This window comes from Tachysurus vachellii, chromosome 22, assembly GCF_030014155.1.
Source record: "Tachysurus vachellii isolate PV-2020 chromosome 22, HZAU_Pvac_v1, whole genome shotgun sequence".
Lineage (NCBI taxonomy): Eukaryota > Metazoa > Chordata > Actinopteri > Siluriformes > Bagridae > Tachysurus > Tachysurus vachellii.
Window position 1 is genome coordinate 2,054,823 of NC_083481.1, and position 18,660 is coordinate 2,073,482.

General features: G+C 44.7%; 1 protein-coding gene across 2 annotated transcripts in view; it reads left to right on the forward strand.

The window, feature by feature from the left end:
• The window catches only part of LOC132838006 (E3 ubiquitin-protein ligase TRIM62-like), a 44,362-nt gene that overhangs the window by 13,899 nt on the left and 11,803 nt on the right, over nucleotides 1-18,660 (forward strand). For both annotated transcript variants that reach the window (XM_060858082.1, XM_060858083.1), the window contains exon 3: nucleotides 15,501-15,596. In XM_060858082.1, the coding sequence (XP_060714065.1) occupies nucleotides 15,501-15,596 (96 nt within the window). The remainder of the gene's footprint in view (nucleotides 1-15,500; nucleotides 15,597-18,660) is intronic.

Sequence of the window (18,660 nt, forward strand, 5' to 3'; positions counted from 1 at the left end):
CTGTGGGGGTTGCGTAGTGTGAACACCTCCCCTGTGGGGGGTTGCGTAGTGTGAACACCTCCCCTGTGGGGGGTTGCGTAATATTTGCTCCCCAAACACAGCACCAAACACCTGACCACAAGCGTATGAGTCATGGGGTGTGAAGTAGTCAGCGATTCTCAGTTGTCTGAACTCACACACAATCTTATTTGAATTTCATTCCTTTTTCCCGTAGACGGCTTCCTGCTGCCGCTCGTCCTCTCCATCCTCTCATCTTTTCTTTCCCTCAGGTATCCTGGGTGCTTCTCTAATGCACTTAAACATCTTTAATTCCATCGACTTTTACTTTAAACCCCCTCCCCTGCTCTCACGCTCTCTCTCGCTCGCTTTCTCTCTCTCTCGCGCTCTCTCTTGCGCTCTCTCTCACTCTCTCTCTCACACTCTCTCTCTCTCGCGCTCTCTCTTGCACTCTCTCTCTCTCTCTCTCTCTCTCTCTCTCTCTCTATCTATCATGTGCTCTCTCTCTCTCACTCTCTCTCTCTCTCTCGTGCTCTCTCTCTTGCTCTCTCTCTCATGTTCTCTCACTCTCTCTCTCTCTCTCTTTCTCTCTCTCTCTCTCTCTCTCTCTCGTGCGCTCTCTCTCGTGCTCTCTCTCTCTCTCTCTCTCGCTCATGCTCTCTCTCTCCCTCTCTCTCTTGTGCTCACTCTCTCGCGCACGCGCGATCGCTCTCTTGCTCTCTCTCTCTCTCACTCTCTCTCTTTCTAGCTGGACTCTAATACACTCTGAAATGTCTTCAGGGAGGTTGCGTCAGTTTAGAGACTCATAGCTGTGTGTTTTTATTAGGTTTCTTTAATTAACATTATATAATCTATTGGCTGGCGTAAGAAGGACGAAACACAACTTCATAAAAATATTTAGAAATGTTGTGAGCGCGAAGTCTAAAACGAGATCCGAGATTCGATTTGAATTGTAGGAAGAATAACGATGCAGTTTTATTTTTCTATTTGATGGATGAATAATCCAGGATCTGTGTCGCCTTTGGGTGTTTCCTGCTGCTACGAAATGTTCATTTCGCAAGAAGAGATTTTTATCGTAAAAAAAAAAGAAATCGATTTTTAGATACTGAAGCGTCGATGTCAGTCCGTAAGGTTACAGCTGACTCAAGTGTACGACTCTGGAGATTAATCAGCATTATATTCTCACCTTTCACCATTTTCTAGTCATGGCACATCATAAGAAATCCAGCACAAAATTACTGATAACTTTAGAGAAGACACCGTCGGCACGTAAGCGACGTATAATCGTGACCAGCGTGACTGAATCGACCGAGGTGTTTGTTTGAAAATCGAAGCTTTAGAAGTTGATCTGTTTGAGCGTGGTGTACAGACGAGGTGAAAGATTAAAGCACCGCCGCTTCACTGTCTTTAGATCATGTGAGCAATATCATACCCTTGAAATCTGATATCGGGAATTATTCGTTATTAGTGTTAAACCACTGATGATGTCACTTCCTGTTCTCAGTGGCCTGCTTCGGAAGTCCATAAACAGACAAACAATCCGAGCGATAAAAATAACACATTTTTCTGTGCCTTCGCCGCTGTTTGTCGTACCATGGAGTGTAAAAGCACCTGATCTGACCTTCCTTATCCTTCCTCCTGCTTTGGTGTCCTTTGTCTTTTCCTGTGTAAAATGAAGCAGCTAACAGAGGCGTTGCTGTCTCTGTGACCTGCGCGTGCTGCAGACGTTAAGGAGGGAATCGAGCCGCAGGGAAAGGCAGAGCGTCGTGTACTGTTACACACGCTGCAGGCTTCACGTGCTCGGCCAAACCGCTAATATAAGGTGACGGAGTGAAGCGAGGACGTATCCGCACGCGACCTGCTGTTTAATGAGGCGCGAGTCAGACTGCAGCTTTACGTAGTCACAATGTTCGTCCACACAGGACGACGGAAACAGCCGTTTCTGCAGCGATGATTATTTCAGCTTTCAGCAGATGTCCCTGCGTCTCGGTGTGTAAAAACATGAGAGCTTTCCAGTCTGGGTTTCAATGATACGAGCAGCTGTTGGGGAAAACGTTCGGGTTTTTTTTTTTGTTTTTTTTTATTTGATTTTTAAAATTACGTTTGCAGTTCTTCTAAAACCTGATTCGATTAAATTTACATCGAGACCTAGGACCATTTTCTGTTTTTACATTTTATACACAGCCTGCTGTAGTTTTCCTTGTGTCCAGATCAGGTATGAATGTTTAACATTTAAGATTTTTTTTTTTTACTCCTCCTTACAAGCAGAAATATTTACTGTTCATCTTCGACTCGGAATTCGACACGAAACGCATCCGAAAACTGGATGTTTTTACATACACAAAATCAGAAGCAAACTGCGATATTCAGACGAATACAGGTCAAGTAAGGGATCGGACACGTGCGACATCACAACACGCGTCCGTCCAAAGCGTTCTTCCGTTCACGTGTGAAACGCGTACGCCTCTCGTAAAAGGTTTCAACTAAGGATCATGTGCTTCTTGCGAAGTTTCTTGAAAATAAAAAACTGCACATTTTGGAAAAAAGTCACTTTGAACTGTTTGACTACAAAAATCACTGGAGGGACTTAAAAATATCTCTTCATAGTTTTAATGGGACTTTCTATCAAACTTCCCCCACAGTGCAGTAGATTCCAAACCAGTGAGTTTAAACAGCTTTCTGATGAAACGTAGAATAGACAATAGCTTCACATAGCTGGAGTGTGAATGTGTCAGTAATGTCCAATCTTCTCCAGAGACGGTGCAGGTTTTGGTTCCAATCTAGCAGGAGCCACACCTGATTCCACCTGTTTAATCAGGTGACCTTGGCTTTTAGTGTGCTATTGTTTAGTGTGGCTTCTGCTTGTCTGGAATGAAACCTTTGGTGAAACCCTGCACAGTTGGGGCATTTACATCCTTAGCCACTTATTAAACTTTGTTTTTGCTAATTGGTTTGTGACTAATGAAGAGGTCATGTGTGTATTTGTTCCTTTTTGGTACCATTTTTAACAAACTGTGGCAATTCTCTAAACCGTCCTAGCTAGCCTGCTAATACAGATCAGCTAGAATCTAAAGGATGGATGATTTTTGTTTTAAGTTCATCAAACCAATGAAAATGTCCCCAGGTTTTAGTTTATACCTTTTAAAGGCACCTTGTGGTGCTTTAAGGCCCAATGCATAAAAAGATCGAGCCTCAGGTCACTGCTACGTCGAGTCTGAACGCTAACGTCGCTGCTAATCAACGTCTCTGCTAATCACACCCCATACAGTGATCGAGCTGAAGAGGTGCGTAAGCCTGACCCTGAGCCATGATTCACAGGAGAATTAGCATAGATCAGTCACCATGTCTCTGTAATCTTGTGTAATTCCTCAGCACACAAGAACACAGGCTTTTTATAGTTTGCTCCAGATGAGTTTTAATTACGCAGATGCGGGGGTTTCTGTAAGATTTAGTAAATCAGCACAGCGTCAGGACCAGACCGTGAATCACGCCGCTCCAGAACGCCACTATCGCAGCACGCTTTCTTTCTTCACGCCTTTTTCCCCCAGAAGGGAAATGAACTTTCAGCTTCCTGGAGTGAGCTGAAGGCTTGTTTGCACTTTCAGTTCACAGCTATTTGTCCAGGATAAATTATCGAGCTGATGCCGTGGTGTGGAACACTCCAGAAAAATGCTTTGTTTACCTCCATAAACATGACCTTAAGAGTTGGAGAGGAAGTTAACGCCTCTGGTCGAGCCTCGTCATCTCATCAGAGAATCTGTCGAGCCGCAACAAATACGATTTAGTGAAGGTTATAATTAGTGAATAATAATTAAATAATGTGATGATGATTAGTTAATAATGAGCGATCAGAGCCGTTATTTTCTCTTATAAATCTTACACATTGATATAAATGTATTGCTGCTTAAAATCACGTGTCTAATAATAACTCGCATTGTGGATCGAATTGACCAGTGAGTAGCTGCGTAAGTGTGACATAAGCGATGTATAAGCCATGTAATTACACTTCATGCCTGTTCAGTAGTTCACATTTCTGTGTCGCTGAATAAACATACTGTGTGCATTCAGATTTTTAGATTAGATTTAAACATAATCCCCAAACACAAGATATTTTAGTTTTGTTTCATGCTGCTCACAGTGGACATGCAGCTGTCACTCACTCGTTTGCTTTCGTTTTCTAATGTAATTCTCCGTTATGGGCGAGTGTGTCTGCAGTCACGCCAAATGCTCTCGCTGAATACGCTGCAGGCGAGATAACGTACGGCTCAGGAGCAGAGGTGCAAATCTGTCTGCTGGGATTTGGGGTTATGTGCCTTACTCCTCTCCTCTCTCTCTCTCTCTCTCTCTCTCTCTCTCTCTCTCTCTCTCTCTCTCTGTCTGTGTGTCACTGAGCATTTTCCATCTCAGTGGCTCTCTCCTTCTTGCTCGGAGGTGATCTTACCCCTCTTGCTACATCCACCATTAGAATGCAGCAGAGCTCTCGCTCTCTCTCTCCCTCTCTTATTACGGTGACCGTGTAATAAGTATGTGGTTACCTTTACTATAGCAACCACAACACTATGCATAGCTAGGACTGCTATTTTATTTTTTAACTGCGTTTTGATTTCAAATAAGGTTTGTGTGTGAGGGTGTGTGTGTGTGAGGGGGTGTGTGAGGGGGTGTGTGTGTGTGAGGGTGTGTGTGTGTGTGAGGGTGTGTGTGTGTGTGTGTGTGAGGGTGTGTGTGTGTGTGTGTGTGAGGGTGTGTGTGTGTGAGGGTGTGAGGGTGTGTGTGGGTGTGTGAGGGTGTGTGTGAGGGTATGTGTGTGTGTGAGGGGGTGTGTGTGAGGTTGAGGGGGTGTGTGTGTGTGTGAGGTTGTGTGTGTGAGGTTGTGTGTGTGTGTGAGGTTGTGTGTGTGTGTGTGTGAGGTTGTGTGTGTGTGTGTGTGAGGTTGTGTGTGTGTGTGTGTGAGGTTGTGTGTGTGTGTGTGAGGTTGTGTGTGTGTGTGTGAGGTTGTGTGTGTGTGTGTGAGGTTGTGTGTGTGTGTGTGAGGTTGGGGGTGTGTGTGTGTGAGGTTGGGGGTGTGTGTGTGAGGTTGGGGGTGTGTGTGTGTGAGGTTGGGGGTGTGTGTGTGTGAGGTTGGGGGTGTGTGTGTGTGAGGTTGGGGGTGTGTGTGTGTGTGTGAGGTTGGGGGTGTGTGTGTGTGTGAGGTTGGGTGTGTGTGTGTGTGTGTGAGGTTGGGTGTGTGTGTGTGTGAGGTTGGGGGTGTGTGTGAGGTTGGGGGTGTGTGAGAGGTTGGGTGTGTGTGTGTGTGAGGTTGGGTGTGTGTGTGAGGTTGGGTGTGTGAGAGGGTGTGTGTGTGTGTGTGTGAGAGGTTGTGTGTGTGTGTGAGAGGTTGTGTGTGTGTGTGTGTGTGAGAGGTTGTGTGTGTGTGTGTGAGAGGTTGGGTGTGTGTGTGAGGTTGGGTGTGTGTGTGTGAGGTTGGGTGTGTGTGAGGTTGGGTGTGTGTGTGTGAGGTTGGGTGTGTGTGTGTGTGAGAGGTTGTGTGTGTGTGAGAGGTTGTGTGTGTGTGAGAGGTTGTGTGTGTGTGAGAGGTTGTGTGTGTGTGAGAGGTTGTGTGTGTGTGAGAGGTTGTGTGTGTGTGAGAGGTTGTGTGTGTGTGAGAGGTTGTGTGTGTGTGAGAGGTTGTGTGTGTGTGAGAGGTTGTGTGTGTGTGAGAGGTTGTGTGTGTGTGAGAGGTTGTGTGTGTGTGTGAGAGGTTGTGTGTGTGTGAGAGGTTGTGTGTGTGTGAGAGGTTGTGTGTGTGTGAGAGGTTGTGTGTGTGTGAGAGGTTGTGTGTGTGTGAGAGGTTGTGTGTGTGTGAGAGGTTGTGTGTGTGTGTGTGTGAGAGGTTGTGTGTGTGTGTGTGTGTGAGAGGTTGTGTGTGTGTGTGTGAGAGGTTGTGTGTGTGTGTGTGTGTGAGAGGTTGTGTGTGTGTGTGTGTGTGAGAGGTTGTGTGTGTGTGTGTGTGTGAGAGGTTGTGTGTGTGTGTGTGTGTGAGAGGTTGTGTGTGTGTGTGAGAGGTTGTGTGTGTGTGTGTGAGAGGTTGTGTGTGTGTGTGTGTGAGAGGTTGTGTGTGTGTGTGTGAGAGGTTGTGTGTGTGTGTGTGAGAGGTTGTGTGTGTGTGTGTGTGAGAGGTTGTGTGTGTGTGTGTGAGAGGTTGTGTGTGTGTGTGTGAGAGGTTGTGTGTGTGTGTGTGAGAGGTTGTGTGTGTGTGTGTGTGAGAGGTTGTGTGTGTGTGTGTGAGAGGTTGTGTGTGTGTGTGAGAGGTTGTGTGTGTGTGTGTGTGTGAGAGGTTGTGTGTGTGTGTGTGTGAGAGGTTGTGTGTGTGTGTGTGTGTGAGAGGTTGTGTGTGTGTGTGTGTGTGAGAGGTTGTGTGTGTGTGTGTGTGTGAGAGGTTGTGTGTGTGTGTGTGAGAGGTTGTGTGTGTGTGTGTGAGAGGTTGTGTGTGTGTGTGTGTGAGAGGTTGTGTGTGTGTGTGTGTGAGAGGTTGTGTGTGTGTGTGTGTGAGAGGTTGTGTGTGTGTGTGTGTGAGAGGTTGTGTGTGTGTGTGTGAGAGGTTGTGTGTGTGTGTGTGTGAGAGGTTGTGTGTGTGTGTGTGTGTGAGAGGTTGTGTGTGTGTGTGTGTGAGAGGTTGTGTGTGTGTGTGTGAGAGGTTGTGTGTGTGTGTGAGAGGTTGTGTGTGTGTGTGAGAGGTTGTGTGTGTGTGTGTGTGTGAGAGGTTGTGTGTGTGTGTGTGTGAGAGGTTGTGTGTGTGTGTGAGAGGTTGTGTGTGTGTGTGTGTGAGAGGTTGTGTGTGTGTGTGTGTGTGTGTGAGAGGTTGTGTGTGTGTGTGTGTGTGTGAGAGGTTGTGTGTGTGTGTGAGAGGTTGTGTGTGTGTGTGAGAGGTTGTGTGTGTGTGTGAGAGGTTGTGTGTGTGTGTGAGAGGTTGTGTGTGTGTGTGAGAGGTTGTGTGTGTGTGTGTGTGTGAGAGGTTGTGTGTGTGTGTGAGAGGTTGTGTGTGTGTGTGTGTGTGTGAGAGGTTGTGTGTGTGTGTGTGAGAGGTTGTGTGTGTGTGTGTGTGTGTGTGTGTGTGAGAGGTTGTGTGTGTGTGTGTGTGAGAGGTTGTGTGTGTGTGTGTGTGAGAGGTTGTGTGTGTGTGTGTGTGAGAGGTTGTGTGTGTGTGTGTGTGTGAGTAAGTGTGTGTGTGTGTGAGTAAGTGTGTGTGTGAGTAAGTGTGTGTGTGTGAGTAAGTGTGTGTGTGCACGCTCATTTATGCCTTGATTTTTCTCTTTTATTTCCTCTTTCTCTTTTTATCCTCACTGCATATTTTCAGTCACAGAAATTTGGCCGTATCAGTAAACATCTGTAGCTCTTCACACACTCTGGAATGAGATCGGACACTTTTTGACTCGATGCCATTTCACACAGTCTGAATGTACTCTTGCTATAAAAAAAAAAAAAATGATGTTCAGGATCAATTTTCTCCTGCTCTCTGCTTTTCCCATGGCTTCTCCTCGAATCTCCGGCCCATCATCAGTTAGGAAACTAGCGAACCATGAACGCTGTCCTTCCTCTGCGTCACTGCCAGTGAATCATTGCTTCAGTTTTCCATCCAACCTGGAAATGTGCTTCAGATTGGCGTGTCAGTGCGCACGTGCGTGGGATGAGTACGGACGCTCGGTACGTGTGCAGACACGCGCTCCGCTCCGTGGCACGGCCTCGGCCGGTTCTACACGCTCTCCCTCTTCATTTGGCACGAGACAAATTGCACCACGAGTCAGAGGAGGGAAAAGAGCTTTGCCTCCATCTTATGGAAGTCTGCATGATGTGATGCGATGCCCAAAATCCTGACTAGTGGCATCATGCAGGAGCAGCATTGCCTCGCCTCGCACCAAGCTCTTCGGGATCAGCAGATAACCGTCCGCCTCACAAGGCAGTTTTGTCTTACGGTTTTTTACGGTGACGTACAAAAGGGCTTCGATTAAATGTGTAACTTTATGGAGATGATCTTCTCACACGTCTTTTCACATCACAGAGCAAAAAACTCACCTGTAACTACCGGCACATGAGACAGTAATGAAGTACAGTCATAAAAAACAGGGGCACTTTGTTCCAGTATGGCACTTTTTTCTATAAATAAAGTACAAGGTGAAAACGGATGGACTTTTGACCGGATGCCGTCTTTTTTTTCCACCACGTTTAGACGCCGGACCTTCAGCGAGAGATTATTGTTTGTTTAAAGTATGAAATATTAAACATCATGTGACACAGATTAATAATTAATTCTCTTTGTAAAGGTGAGTTGTAGGTGTAGGGAAGAGAGGAGAGAGGAGAGATAGAGCAAGAGACAGCGTGTTGAGTTTAAGCTTAATGATTCTCTCCAGTAAATGTCCAGGTTCTACACACGTCCTGTTCGGAGATGTGCTGCGGATCTGGCAATCGTGACCAGTTTGCTCCTGCCACCTGCCATTCGTGTGGCCTCTCCTCTAATCTCCTGGCTGACATCTATCAATTAGGAAGGTGGTGAGCTGCTAATGTTGTCTTTCACTCACCGAGTGCAGCTGCAGCAGCAGTCAGAGGGAGGTCAGAGCTGACAGGAAGATGGACAGGCTGTGTCAGCGTGGAGGCTAAAGCCTTTTCATTACAGCTCTCTGAATCACTGTACTACAGCACAACCACCCCCATCATCATCATCATCATCATCATCATCATCATCGTTGTCATGTCTCCCACTGTTCTCTGTCCTGTAGATGAATCCTTCTTTCCTTAGGCACGCCAGCGCAGTTTAAACAGTTTACCTTACACGCCTAAAACCTCACAAACATACGGCCGTTATAAACTGCCACAGGCTCACCACACCACGCTGTACCAGCAGGCCGAGGACGTGCTTCGCCTGCACGATGGAGGAAAAGCAGTCGCCGGTTCTGAAAGCAATTTATTCTGCTGAAAGGCAAAGAAATAGCGGAGAGATTTCCCAGACTGACACGGCACTCCGTTTCGAGTGCACGTTTGTCATTTTTCATTTCTCACGTTGAGAAAAAATAATAAATAAATAAAAAATCTCCTCGTCTCTTCCCGATGCCAAATTTCCAGCGTCGTGCTGCACTTAAGTACCCGTGCTGATTTAGTTCCCCTTCACACCCATAGGGTACCAGAATGCTCCAGAAGCACAACAAAGATCTGAATGAATTATTAAGCTGCTGTAACCTCTAAGTAAAGGTCATGAATCTTTTTTTTTTTTTTTTTAAAGCCAACACTTGGACCACGTATCAAAGTGTTCCAGTTCTTCCACTCGTGGCTCTTTCATGCAGCATCATGTTTCGTTCTCTTCGTTTGAAGCATGAAATAATCGAGCCGGTACCAAAGCAAGAACCCGACACGTAGTGGTGGTGTAAGTGCACAGTTTTAAATCAGCAAGCTGTTATGTTGCGTGTAACGTGTGAGACAGCGGTGTACGCCGTGCCCTAGCAGGGTCACACGGCTCAGTGCTTTGTGACGCCTCATTGGCCGCTCGCTCTCAGTAAGCATTTAATATTCTGTACCTTGTACCTTTGTCTCACTGAGCCATGTGTTATCATCTGCTGACATTAGGGAGGTGAGACTCAAACTGTTAGACTGTTAATCGCTGCCAGAAACACTGCGTTCCTGGTGTGTTAAGTGTTTTAAACAAAAAAATGAGAGTTTAGAGGTTAGTGTTCAGCACTCCTGGACATTGTGCTTCAAATCTTTGTTACAGAAATTCTTTTTTTTTTGTTTGTTTTAATTCTCTTTTCTTTTTTCTTCTGTTTTGAAAGGTTGCGGGACGAGTGTTATGTTTTATTTAGATAAATAATATCTTCTAAAACTGAAATATATTTTACTTCAAGCAAAGTAAGTAGGAAGGAGTTAGAAGACCGAGAGCACGCTGGTCACGTGATACTGTTCTTTCATGGAGCGTTTGTAACATTACCATAATGGGAATCTTCTGCTCTTGTAAAGTGACTGATTTTCCCATAGCTTTGTATCACAACGGTTATTTTAACCTACTTCATGGCTCTAACGTTTAGAGGGACAGATTACTGGAGCCTTCAAAACTTCACACTGGTTTGGTTTTCTCTTTTTATTCAAGACAATATACTGTACATAATAACATGAGACCATTGATTTAAATATTAACAATGAGATCACTTTAGTGCTTAATAAGAAGTGCTTAAAATACTTACTTCTTTTTTTTGTGAACAGAACTTTTCAGCTTTTCAGCTGTGCTTAAAGGTGGGGTCTCCGTTGTTTGAAAGCCAATGTTGACAGTTGAAATCACCAAAACAAACACGCCCCTAAACCCAAATGGGTCCCACCCCTGTATTGATAGCTCCGCCCACACATACATACGTAACCCAGGTAACTAATGGAAAGAAGCGTGTCTTTTTCATAGCTGAAGGGAAGAACAATACGATTGCAGATAAACAAACAAGCAAAAATGACACACAAACATAATCATGTAAAGGACAAAGACATATATTAGTTCTGTGTAACAAAACAAAACCAACGTTACTCACCTATCGAGAAGGAAAAAAGCGCCTCGGCGTCTTAAGTAAAGTTGGTCACATATTCACAGATTGGAGTTTCCCGAGTCAATAACTCCTGAGCTAAACACTGTTACTACACAAAACACGGTTGTAGCTGCGTCTCTACATTACTACGATAGAAAAGAGGTGTTATTTGTGTAGTAACAGTGTTTAGCTCAGGAGTTATTGACTCAGGAAACTCCAATCTGTGAATATGTGACCAACTTCCTGCTCCTTCAGTTCTCTCCAGCGCTGGAAAGCTGATCCTATATTAACACGTCCTACTTCTTACCTTATCGTAAGTCTTTCTTCACTTTCTTTCTTTGTTTTTATCCTCCATGTCAATGTTAAAACCGCTTTCTGCTAATGTCACACATGCGCACTGAACACTCTCTCCGCCCATATTGACAAGACACGCCCCTTTCTACTCATTGGCTACACATTTGTTTTGTTTTTTTGTTTAGTATCTGGCCCGACTCAGTTTTCTGAAGCATTTCTCAAACAACGGAGACCCCACCTTTAACTTCTTTGTTCATTCCTGAGTTCTTTCAGTTGTGTCAACTCAGAGGCCTTATAATGTCCTGCAGAGATTTCTCACGCGTCATCTCGGAGGAGAACGCAGGCTGATGGCGAGATGAATCATGCGACCTCCGTGTCTCACCTCCTGTCCGTGCTGGAGTGTGACTTACGGCGCCTTTGGAGAGGATGCAGCGCAGATGATTGCTTTCTGGCCTGATTTACAGCACTCAAATGGACGTAGGGCAGAGAGGTTGCATGTGCACGTGGGTTTTATGCTGGCTGACAGAATTATGCCTCCAGCCCTGATGAGGTTACACTGAAGTGTCCTTGCAGGTGTTCACGTTCCGGGTGTGTTGTTAACGAAGGCCGCGCGATTGTGAGAATAGCGTCCGCGTTTGTTACCGCCTCAGCAATTTTGCTACACTGACATCAAAGGGGTTGTGTTTGTGCACTTTCACATTGTGTGTGTGTGTGCGCACACTAACGCACTAGCATTATTTGTTCTACCTTCATTACCTTCTCTTCGGCAAGCTGTTGTGTTTAATAAAGAGAACCCAAACTTGGCGTAAGCAGAGAAATCTGAATTGCTTATAAATGCCTCTGAACTGTATTTTTAATGCAAGTCGTTATCCAGACAAGCATGAGAGAAGGGAGGCAAGATGTTTATTTATTAATTAATTCATTTATTTATTTATTTTCGACGTGTAGTCATTCCCCAGTAACCTTCTCTGACGTGTGCCGTCCTGGCGAAATGTCACGTCAAGCTCAGGTTAATTAGCGCAGCCGTTCTCCCGTAGCCCACGTGAAACATCACGAGAGCCGTGATTCGACACGTTTCCTTTTTGAAACAGGAAGTCAGCGTGAGAACATGAAGAAGCATTTGAACGATTTACACAACATCCAGTAATGTTTAAGATACCATGGAGAAGAGCATGGAGCTCTCTCTCTCTTTTTTTTTTTTAAAGCTGTGAATGATTTCTCAGTGTCTCCTTCACCCACAGCTTTAACCAGAACGATATCCTAGATGACAGAATGTGTTTGTTTTTAATAGTCATGCCCTTTAGGATGTCGGCGTCAGAGGCGTAGGTCTTAGCGCGTACGTCCGACGTCTCTGACAGGTGGACACGATAGGACTAGGACTAGCTATGAATGAGTCATCTGAATATCTTAACTATAGATCATGACTATAGAAGTAAAATCTGTGAAGCTGGTGTTAGTGTCCATCACGCTTGTAGACACACCCAGCTCTGAAACACATCAGGTCAGTCTGCAGCAGAAGTGTGTGTTAGCAGAGGGCTGATGCAGGGACAGCTTGTTTACAGCCCCTGTCACGTAGCATCATCACTGCAGATGTCTGTCTTTTTTTTTAAGGCTTGTCCTGTGGATACGCTTCACTTCAAGTGCAGAAAGAAAAAGAAAACCTCTTTGACAAGCAATCTTAAAAAAAAAAAGAGAAAAAAAAAACATCATGTTGTATAATTATCCAGTAAGCATTCACTTTTGAATGGAGCGAGTGTGCTGGGTTTTAATGACACCGATCGTCTTGCACTCCTCTCGCATTAAAATGTACAAGCAGGTGCCATGTGAATTATGTGAAATTGCTTTTCTGTGGCTCTTGTCCTTGAAGTCTTGAAAGCTATATAAATGCAAAACCCACATTTCAGACCGAGGCACAGAGGATCGGTGCAGCCGTGCACACTTTACTGTAAAATAAGTCCGAGCGCGCCGTCAGTGAATAAATCATGATTTTATTCACGTGAAACGTGCATGACGAGCGAGTTTGACTCCTATTCACACGGACGATTGTGTCCGTACCGCAATATACGTCCTGATTAAGCTTTCATGAGATATCACAGGAAGAGATTTGTTCAGACGGATTAGATTAAAACGGTAAAGATGTTTATTATGTATAGTTTTTTTTTCCAAATGAAATAAATGTTGATCTCATGCTGATCTCATGCAGCGTAACAGAGAAAAGCACCGTTTGTCATCTACAGACATGAGCTCACAATCTCACATGATTGGCTTGTGTTTATATGATTGACGTGAGAGAGAGAGATGGAGAGAGAGAGATGCTTCTCTCACTTAAATATCACATCTTGACTTCAGGACAGAGATGGTGTGGTATCGTCAGGATCGGCTTGTTTGTCCAGTTAAAGGTGGGGTCTCCATTGTTTGAGAAACGCTTCAGAAAACTGCGTTGGGCAGAAAGCGGTTTTAACATTGACATGGAGGATAAAAACAAAGAAAGAAAGAGAAGAAAGACTTACGATAAGGTAAGAAGTAGGACGTGTTAATATAGGATCAGCTTTCCAGCGCTGGAGAGAACTGAAGGAGCAGGAAGTTGGTCACATATTCACAGATTGGAGTTTCCTGAGTCAATAACTCCTGAGCTAAACACTGTTACTACACAAATAACACCTCTTTTCTATCGTAGTAATGTAGAGACGCAGCTACAACCGTGTTTTGTGTAGTAACAGTGTTTAGCTCAGGAGTTATTGACTCGGGAAACTCCAATCTGTGAATATGTGACCAACTTTACTTAAGACGCCGAGGCGCTTTTTTCCTTCTCGATAGGTGAGTAACGTTGGTTTTGTTTTGTTACACAGAACTAATATATGTCTTTGTCCTTTACATGATTATACTTGTGTGTCATTTTTGCTTGTTTGTTTATCTACAATCGTATTGTTCTTCACTTCAGCTATGATAAAGACACATTTCTTTCCATTAGTCGCCTGGGTTACGTATGTATGTGTGGGCGGAGCTATCGATACAGGGGTGGGACCCGTTTGGGTTAGGGGCGTGTTTGTTTTGGTGATTTCAAACATCAACATTGGCTTTCAAACAACGGAGACCCCACCTTTAAGTCAGTAACTACAGAAGGACGGGTTTCTAAGTTTCTGCCTATAAACATGACGATTATGTTACACGCATGTTTCACACGATCGTGGTAACTTATTTGGCAACATCCATTGCTAACCTGTGATTTCCAGATGACATCAGTTCTCCAAAACAAAATCTGCCTACAGTGAACATGTGAGCATCAGAACTGGACCATAGAGAAACAGAAGAAGGTGGTCTGCTGCAGAACAAGTACACCCCTTTATTGTACCACCTTCAGCAGAATAATGCTCCCTGAATCATTGTGAGGAACATGACAAAGTTTAAGGTTCAAAGTGTTGAATTGGCCTCTGAATTCCCCAGATCTCAATCTAATTATCAGTGGGATGTGCTGGACAAACGAGTCCAATCCATGGAGGCACCATCTCACCACTTACAGGACTTGAAGGTTCTGCTGCTAACGTCTTGCAAAATTACTGACTCGTGAATGAAATCATGATGATATGTTCTGCTGTTTAATCTATTTGGCCTCTTTGCAAATGACCGATCTTTAGCAATAGGATGCGATTTGTCATGCATCATTTTCTGACCTGTGATTTTCACAGCTGAACGTGTAGATGGGGTTCTGTGACCCAGACCGGGCCTCCTTGTGCGTCCTGATTCCGCCTGAGGGCTCACAGAGGTGGCCGATTGTCCTCAATCTGCCAAGGCTAAGTCCCACTTTCCCAGAAAATCTCTGCAGGCTCATTTTATTTTCTTATTCATCTCAGGTCCACTTTCAGACTAACAGCATCACTGTGCCGTTTCCATCCTGACAAGCAAGGTGCTTCTAACGCCTAAAGAAAACAAATTATGCTAATATTCCTCAATAAATCATACAAGGCTTTTAGCCCAGGGTGCTTTCTGAAGATCTGTCGGACATGTGGGAGGTAAATAGCACTCGAATGATCTCCTTATGATAAACTCTCTGCTCCGTTCGAGCACACAGATTGTCCATTATATAGATCTTAATGACGGCGCGGTGGGATTTTTTAACGACCTCAGCACTCAGGGAATCAAGAGCATTAATGTCGAAGGTGTGCCGTTGTGTATGAATTAGCGTACGTGCGATCCATGATGATTTGAGCTAGCGGTTAAAAGAACAGCTCTAAAAGGTTCCTCGTGTTGTTCTGAGATTTCGTCGAAGAAAACATGGTCTTATCGTAGGCAAATTGCGTTAAACATCGAACAGTTTCTCTATAAGAGGTTATAACGCAACCTGCACACCGTCGACGGTCGTGATCGACGGAAACGTTGTGTTGCCATGGAGATAGCGTCGTCTTTCATCTCGGATAGTTTTCCTGCACATACTAAAAAAACAAGAAAATTATATTCTATAATATTTGTTTTTTTTGAACCGATTTAACATCTACGAATCAAACCGAGGGTCAACAACACGTAAATCACAGACAGGACGTAATTTCTATTGCATCTTTCCTCTTTAAGAACCTCACGGCCTGAAGATAATAAGGGAGTTATCATTTGCCCTCCGCACAGAGGTTGTCCATTTAATTTGATTACTTAATGGTCTGTGATTATTTCTCTCTCTCTCCTTTGCAGAGGGAGATGAAGGAACAGCTGACGGCTCTGCAGGACAGCGAGAGAGGACACACAGAGGCTTTACATCTGCTGCAGAGACAGCTCACTGAGACCAAGGTAACACCAGCATGAGGTCATCCTCCTCTCGTGCATCGCCGAGTTTTCAGCAGAACGCCGAGGGAACTCCGCTCGTGGGGATCCTGTCAGTAGAATCCAACTGAACTACCTACTACTTTTCACAGCCGTCGACGTCTACAGCACACGTCATGCACGTGATCGTCACGTGACTTCAACAGTTATAACTAAAGTTTTAACACGATCCATATTGTGTTAAAATAGACTTAGTAGAATTAGTATCGCAGTCAGTTCATTGAGCACTTAATAGAGAAGACCAAAGTCAGTATCAAGGCTAATATTATCATAGTTAATACTGTAGAGTTAGCAGGGATGTAGGTGGATATTGTGGAGTCCGTATCAGAGACCGCACTGACGTTAATACAGTGGGTATTGTAGATCCAGTGGGTATTGTAGATCCAGTGGGTATTGTAGATCCAGTGCGTATTGTAGATCCAGTGGGTATTGTAGATCCTGTGGGTATTGTAGATCCAGTGGGTATTGTAGATCCTGTGGGTATTGTAGATCCAGTGGGTATTGTAGATCCTGTGGGTATTGTAGATCCAGTGCATATTGTAGATCCTGTGGGTATTGTAGATCCTGTGGGTATTGTAGATCCAGTGCGTATTGTAGATCCTGTGGGTATTGTAGATCCTGTGGGTATTGTAGATCCTGTGGGTATTGTAGATCCTGTGGGTATTGTAGATCCAGTGGGTATTGTAGATCCTGTGGGTATTGTAGATCCTGTGGGTATTGTAGATCCTGTGGGTATTGTAGATCCTGTGGGTATTGTAGATCCTGTGGGTATTGTAGATCCTGTGGGTATTGTAGATCCTGTGGGTATTGTAGATCCAGTGCGTATTGTAGATCCTGTGGGTATTGTAGATCCTGTGGGTATTGTAGATCCAGTGGGTATTGTAGATCCTGTGGGTATTGTAGATCCAGTGGGTATTGTAGATCCTGTGGGTATTGTAGATCCTGTGGGTATTGTAGATCCTGTGGGTATTGTAGATCCTGTGGGTATTGTAGATCCAGTGCGTATTGTAGATCCTGTGGGTATTGTAGATCCTGTGGGTATTGTAGATCCAGTGGGTATTGTAGATCCTGTGGGTATTGTAGATCCAGTGGGTATTGTAGATCCTGTGGGTATTGTAGATCCTGTGGGTATTGTAGATCCTGTGGGTATCGAGGGTCGTATTAAAGTCAGTACTGAAGCAGCAGCAGCAAAGTTAATATCGACACGTCAGTAATGAAGATTCTGTGTCGAAACTGATGACGTGTAGAAAACAAACTGAATCCCTTTTAGCAGCAACTGATAAATGTCTTTCCTGCTCTTCTTCCTGTCTCATTCCACATTCATGAGCAGTCTCTCTCTCTCTCTCTCTCTCTCTCTCTCTCCCCCTATTTCTCTCTCTCCCCCCTTTCCCTCTCTCTGCCTCTCTCTCTCTCCCCCACTTCTCTCTCTCTCTCTCTCTCTCTCTCTCTCTCTCTCTCTCTCTATTTCTCTCTCTCTCTCTCTCTGCCGCTCGCACTCTCTCCCTCTCTCTCTGCCTCTCTCTCTGCCGCTCTCTCTCTCCCCCACTTCTCTCTCTCTCTCTCTCTCTATTTCTCTCTCTCTCTCTCTGCCGCTCGCACTCTCTCCCTCTCTCTCTGCCTCTCTCTCTCTCCCCCATTTCTCTCTCGCTCTCTCTCTCTCCCCCTATTTCTCTCTCTCTCCCCCTATTTCTCTCTCTCTCTCTCCCTATTTCTCCCTCTCTCTCTCTCTCTCTCTCTCTCTGCCAGTCTTTCTCTCTGTACTCAACAGTGAGATTTCATCAAGCAGTTTGCTTTATTGAGCAGCTCTTTTATCACAGCACCTCGTGCTAATCAGCAGAGAGAAGGCACTGCAATCATAGCATCTCTGCTCAACATCCGACTCTTTCTACTCTCTCTCTCTCTCTCTCTCTCTCTCTCTCTCTCTCTCTCTCTCTCTCTCTCTCTCGCTCTCTCTCTCTCTCGCCCCTCTCCTCCATCTTTCACTCTGTCACACTACCGAAGGTGATTGGTTTTCTGACAGTAAAGATGTCTGCGGTCCACCTCATTTATCATCTCAGAGGGCAGGTTTACGCACAGAGCTTTACACGGTGCTCTTTCCGGCCCCTGTCACATGAGCTGTAGAACACAGCACTCGGTCTGGAGCTTCACCTGATTGAGTTTGTCTGAGAATATCTCAGCTCTCATCACTATGATTCCTCAGCTCTCTCTTTATGTTGATTTGTCAGAACATAGTTAGACTCTAAGGGTTGAACTTTTAGCTATGCATTCTACTGTAGCCTGTATCGGTAACGTGCTTGTATTCGGTTGGCTGCATGGAAATAATGGACTAATCGGTCTGTTTATTGAATAAATCTGTCTGATGTCCTCTGTAGCGCAGTGGCTTATTCTGTCTTACCTCGTTAGACGAGAAAAAAAGAAAGGAAAACGCCGGTGAACGCCTCATCATCAGCCTACCGATCCTGCTGGTCTTCAGGCAGCTACAAATAAAATAAACCTGGAGCCAGCCTCGCCATGTAATCCGCTTTGTCCTTGGCATCTGTGCTGGTCATTTTTCCATTTTTGAGATAACGGTGGTAGATTGTGTTCCGTTTATCAGAGTAGGTGTGGAGAGAAAAAATGCTGTTGTGCAGCAGAGGATTACAGGAGACCAACAGTTTATAAGATACACACTCCTGATTACACCCATGACAAATGAATCAATCAACCCAATAACATCTGGACACTGGTGGTTCTCTGGGTGCTCTTGTAGTGACACACTTACTCCTACAATCTCACCTACTTTTAATGGCCAAATGTTTGTAGACACCAAAAACAATCCCACCCATATGTAGTTCTGAACACTAATCCACACAAACACAACCCAACATCTAGTGGAAAGCCTTCAGAGAAACGAAGAGTGGAGCTGATTAGATCAGTAAAGGGGAATAAATCTGGAACGAGAGACATTTTTGGCTGGTATGGTGTACACATGAATGGTAGTTAATCTCTCCTTTACTTGCAGCAGTATTACTTTTCTTCTCAGAAGGTTACC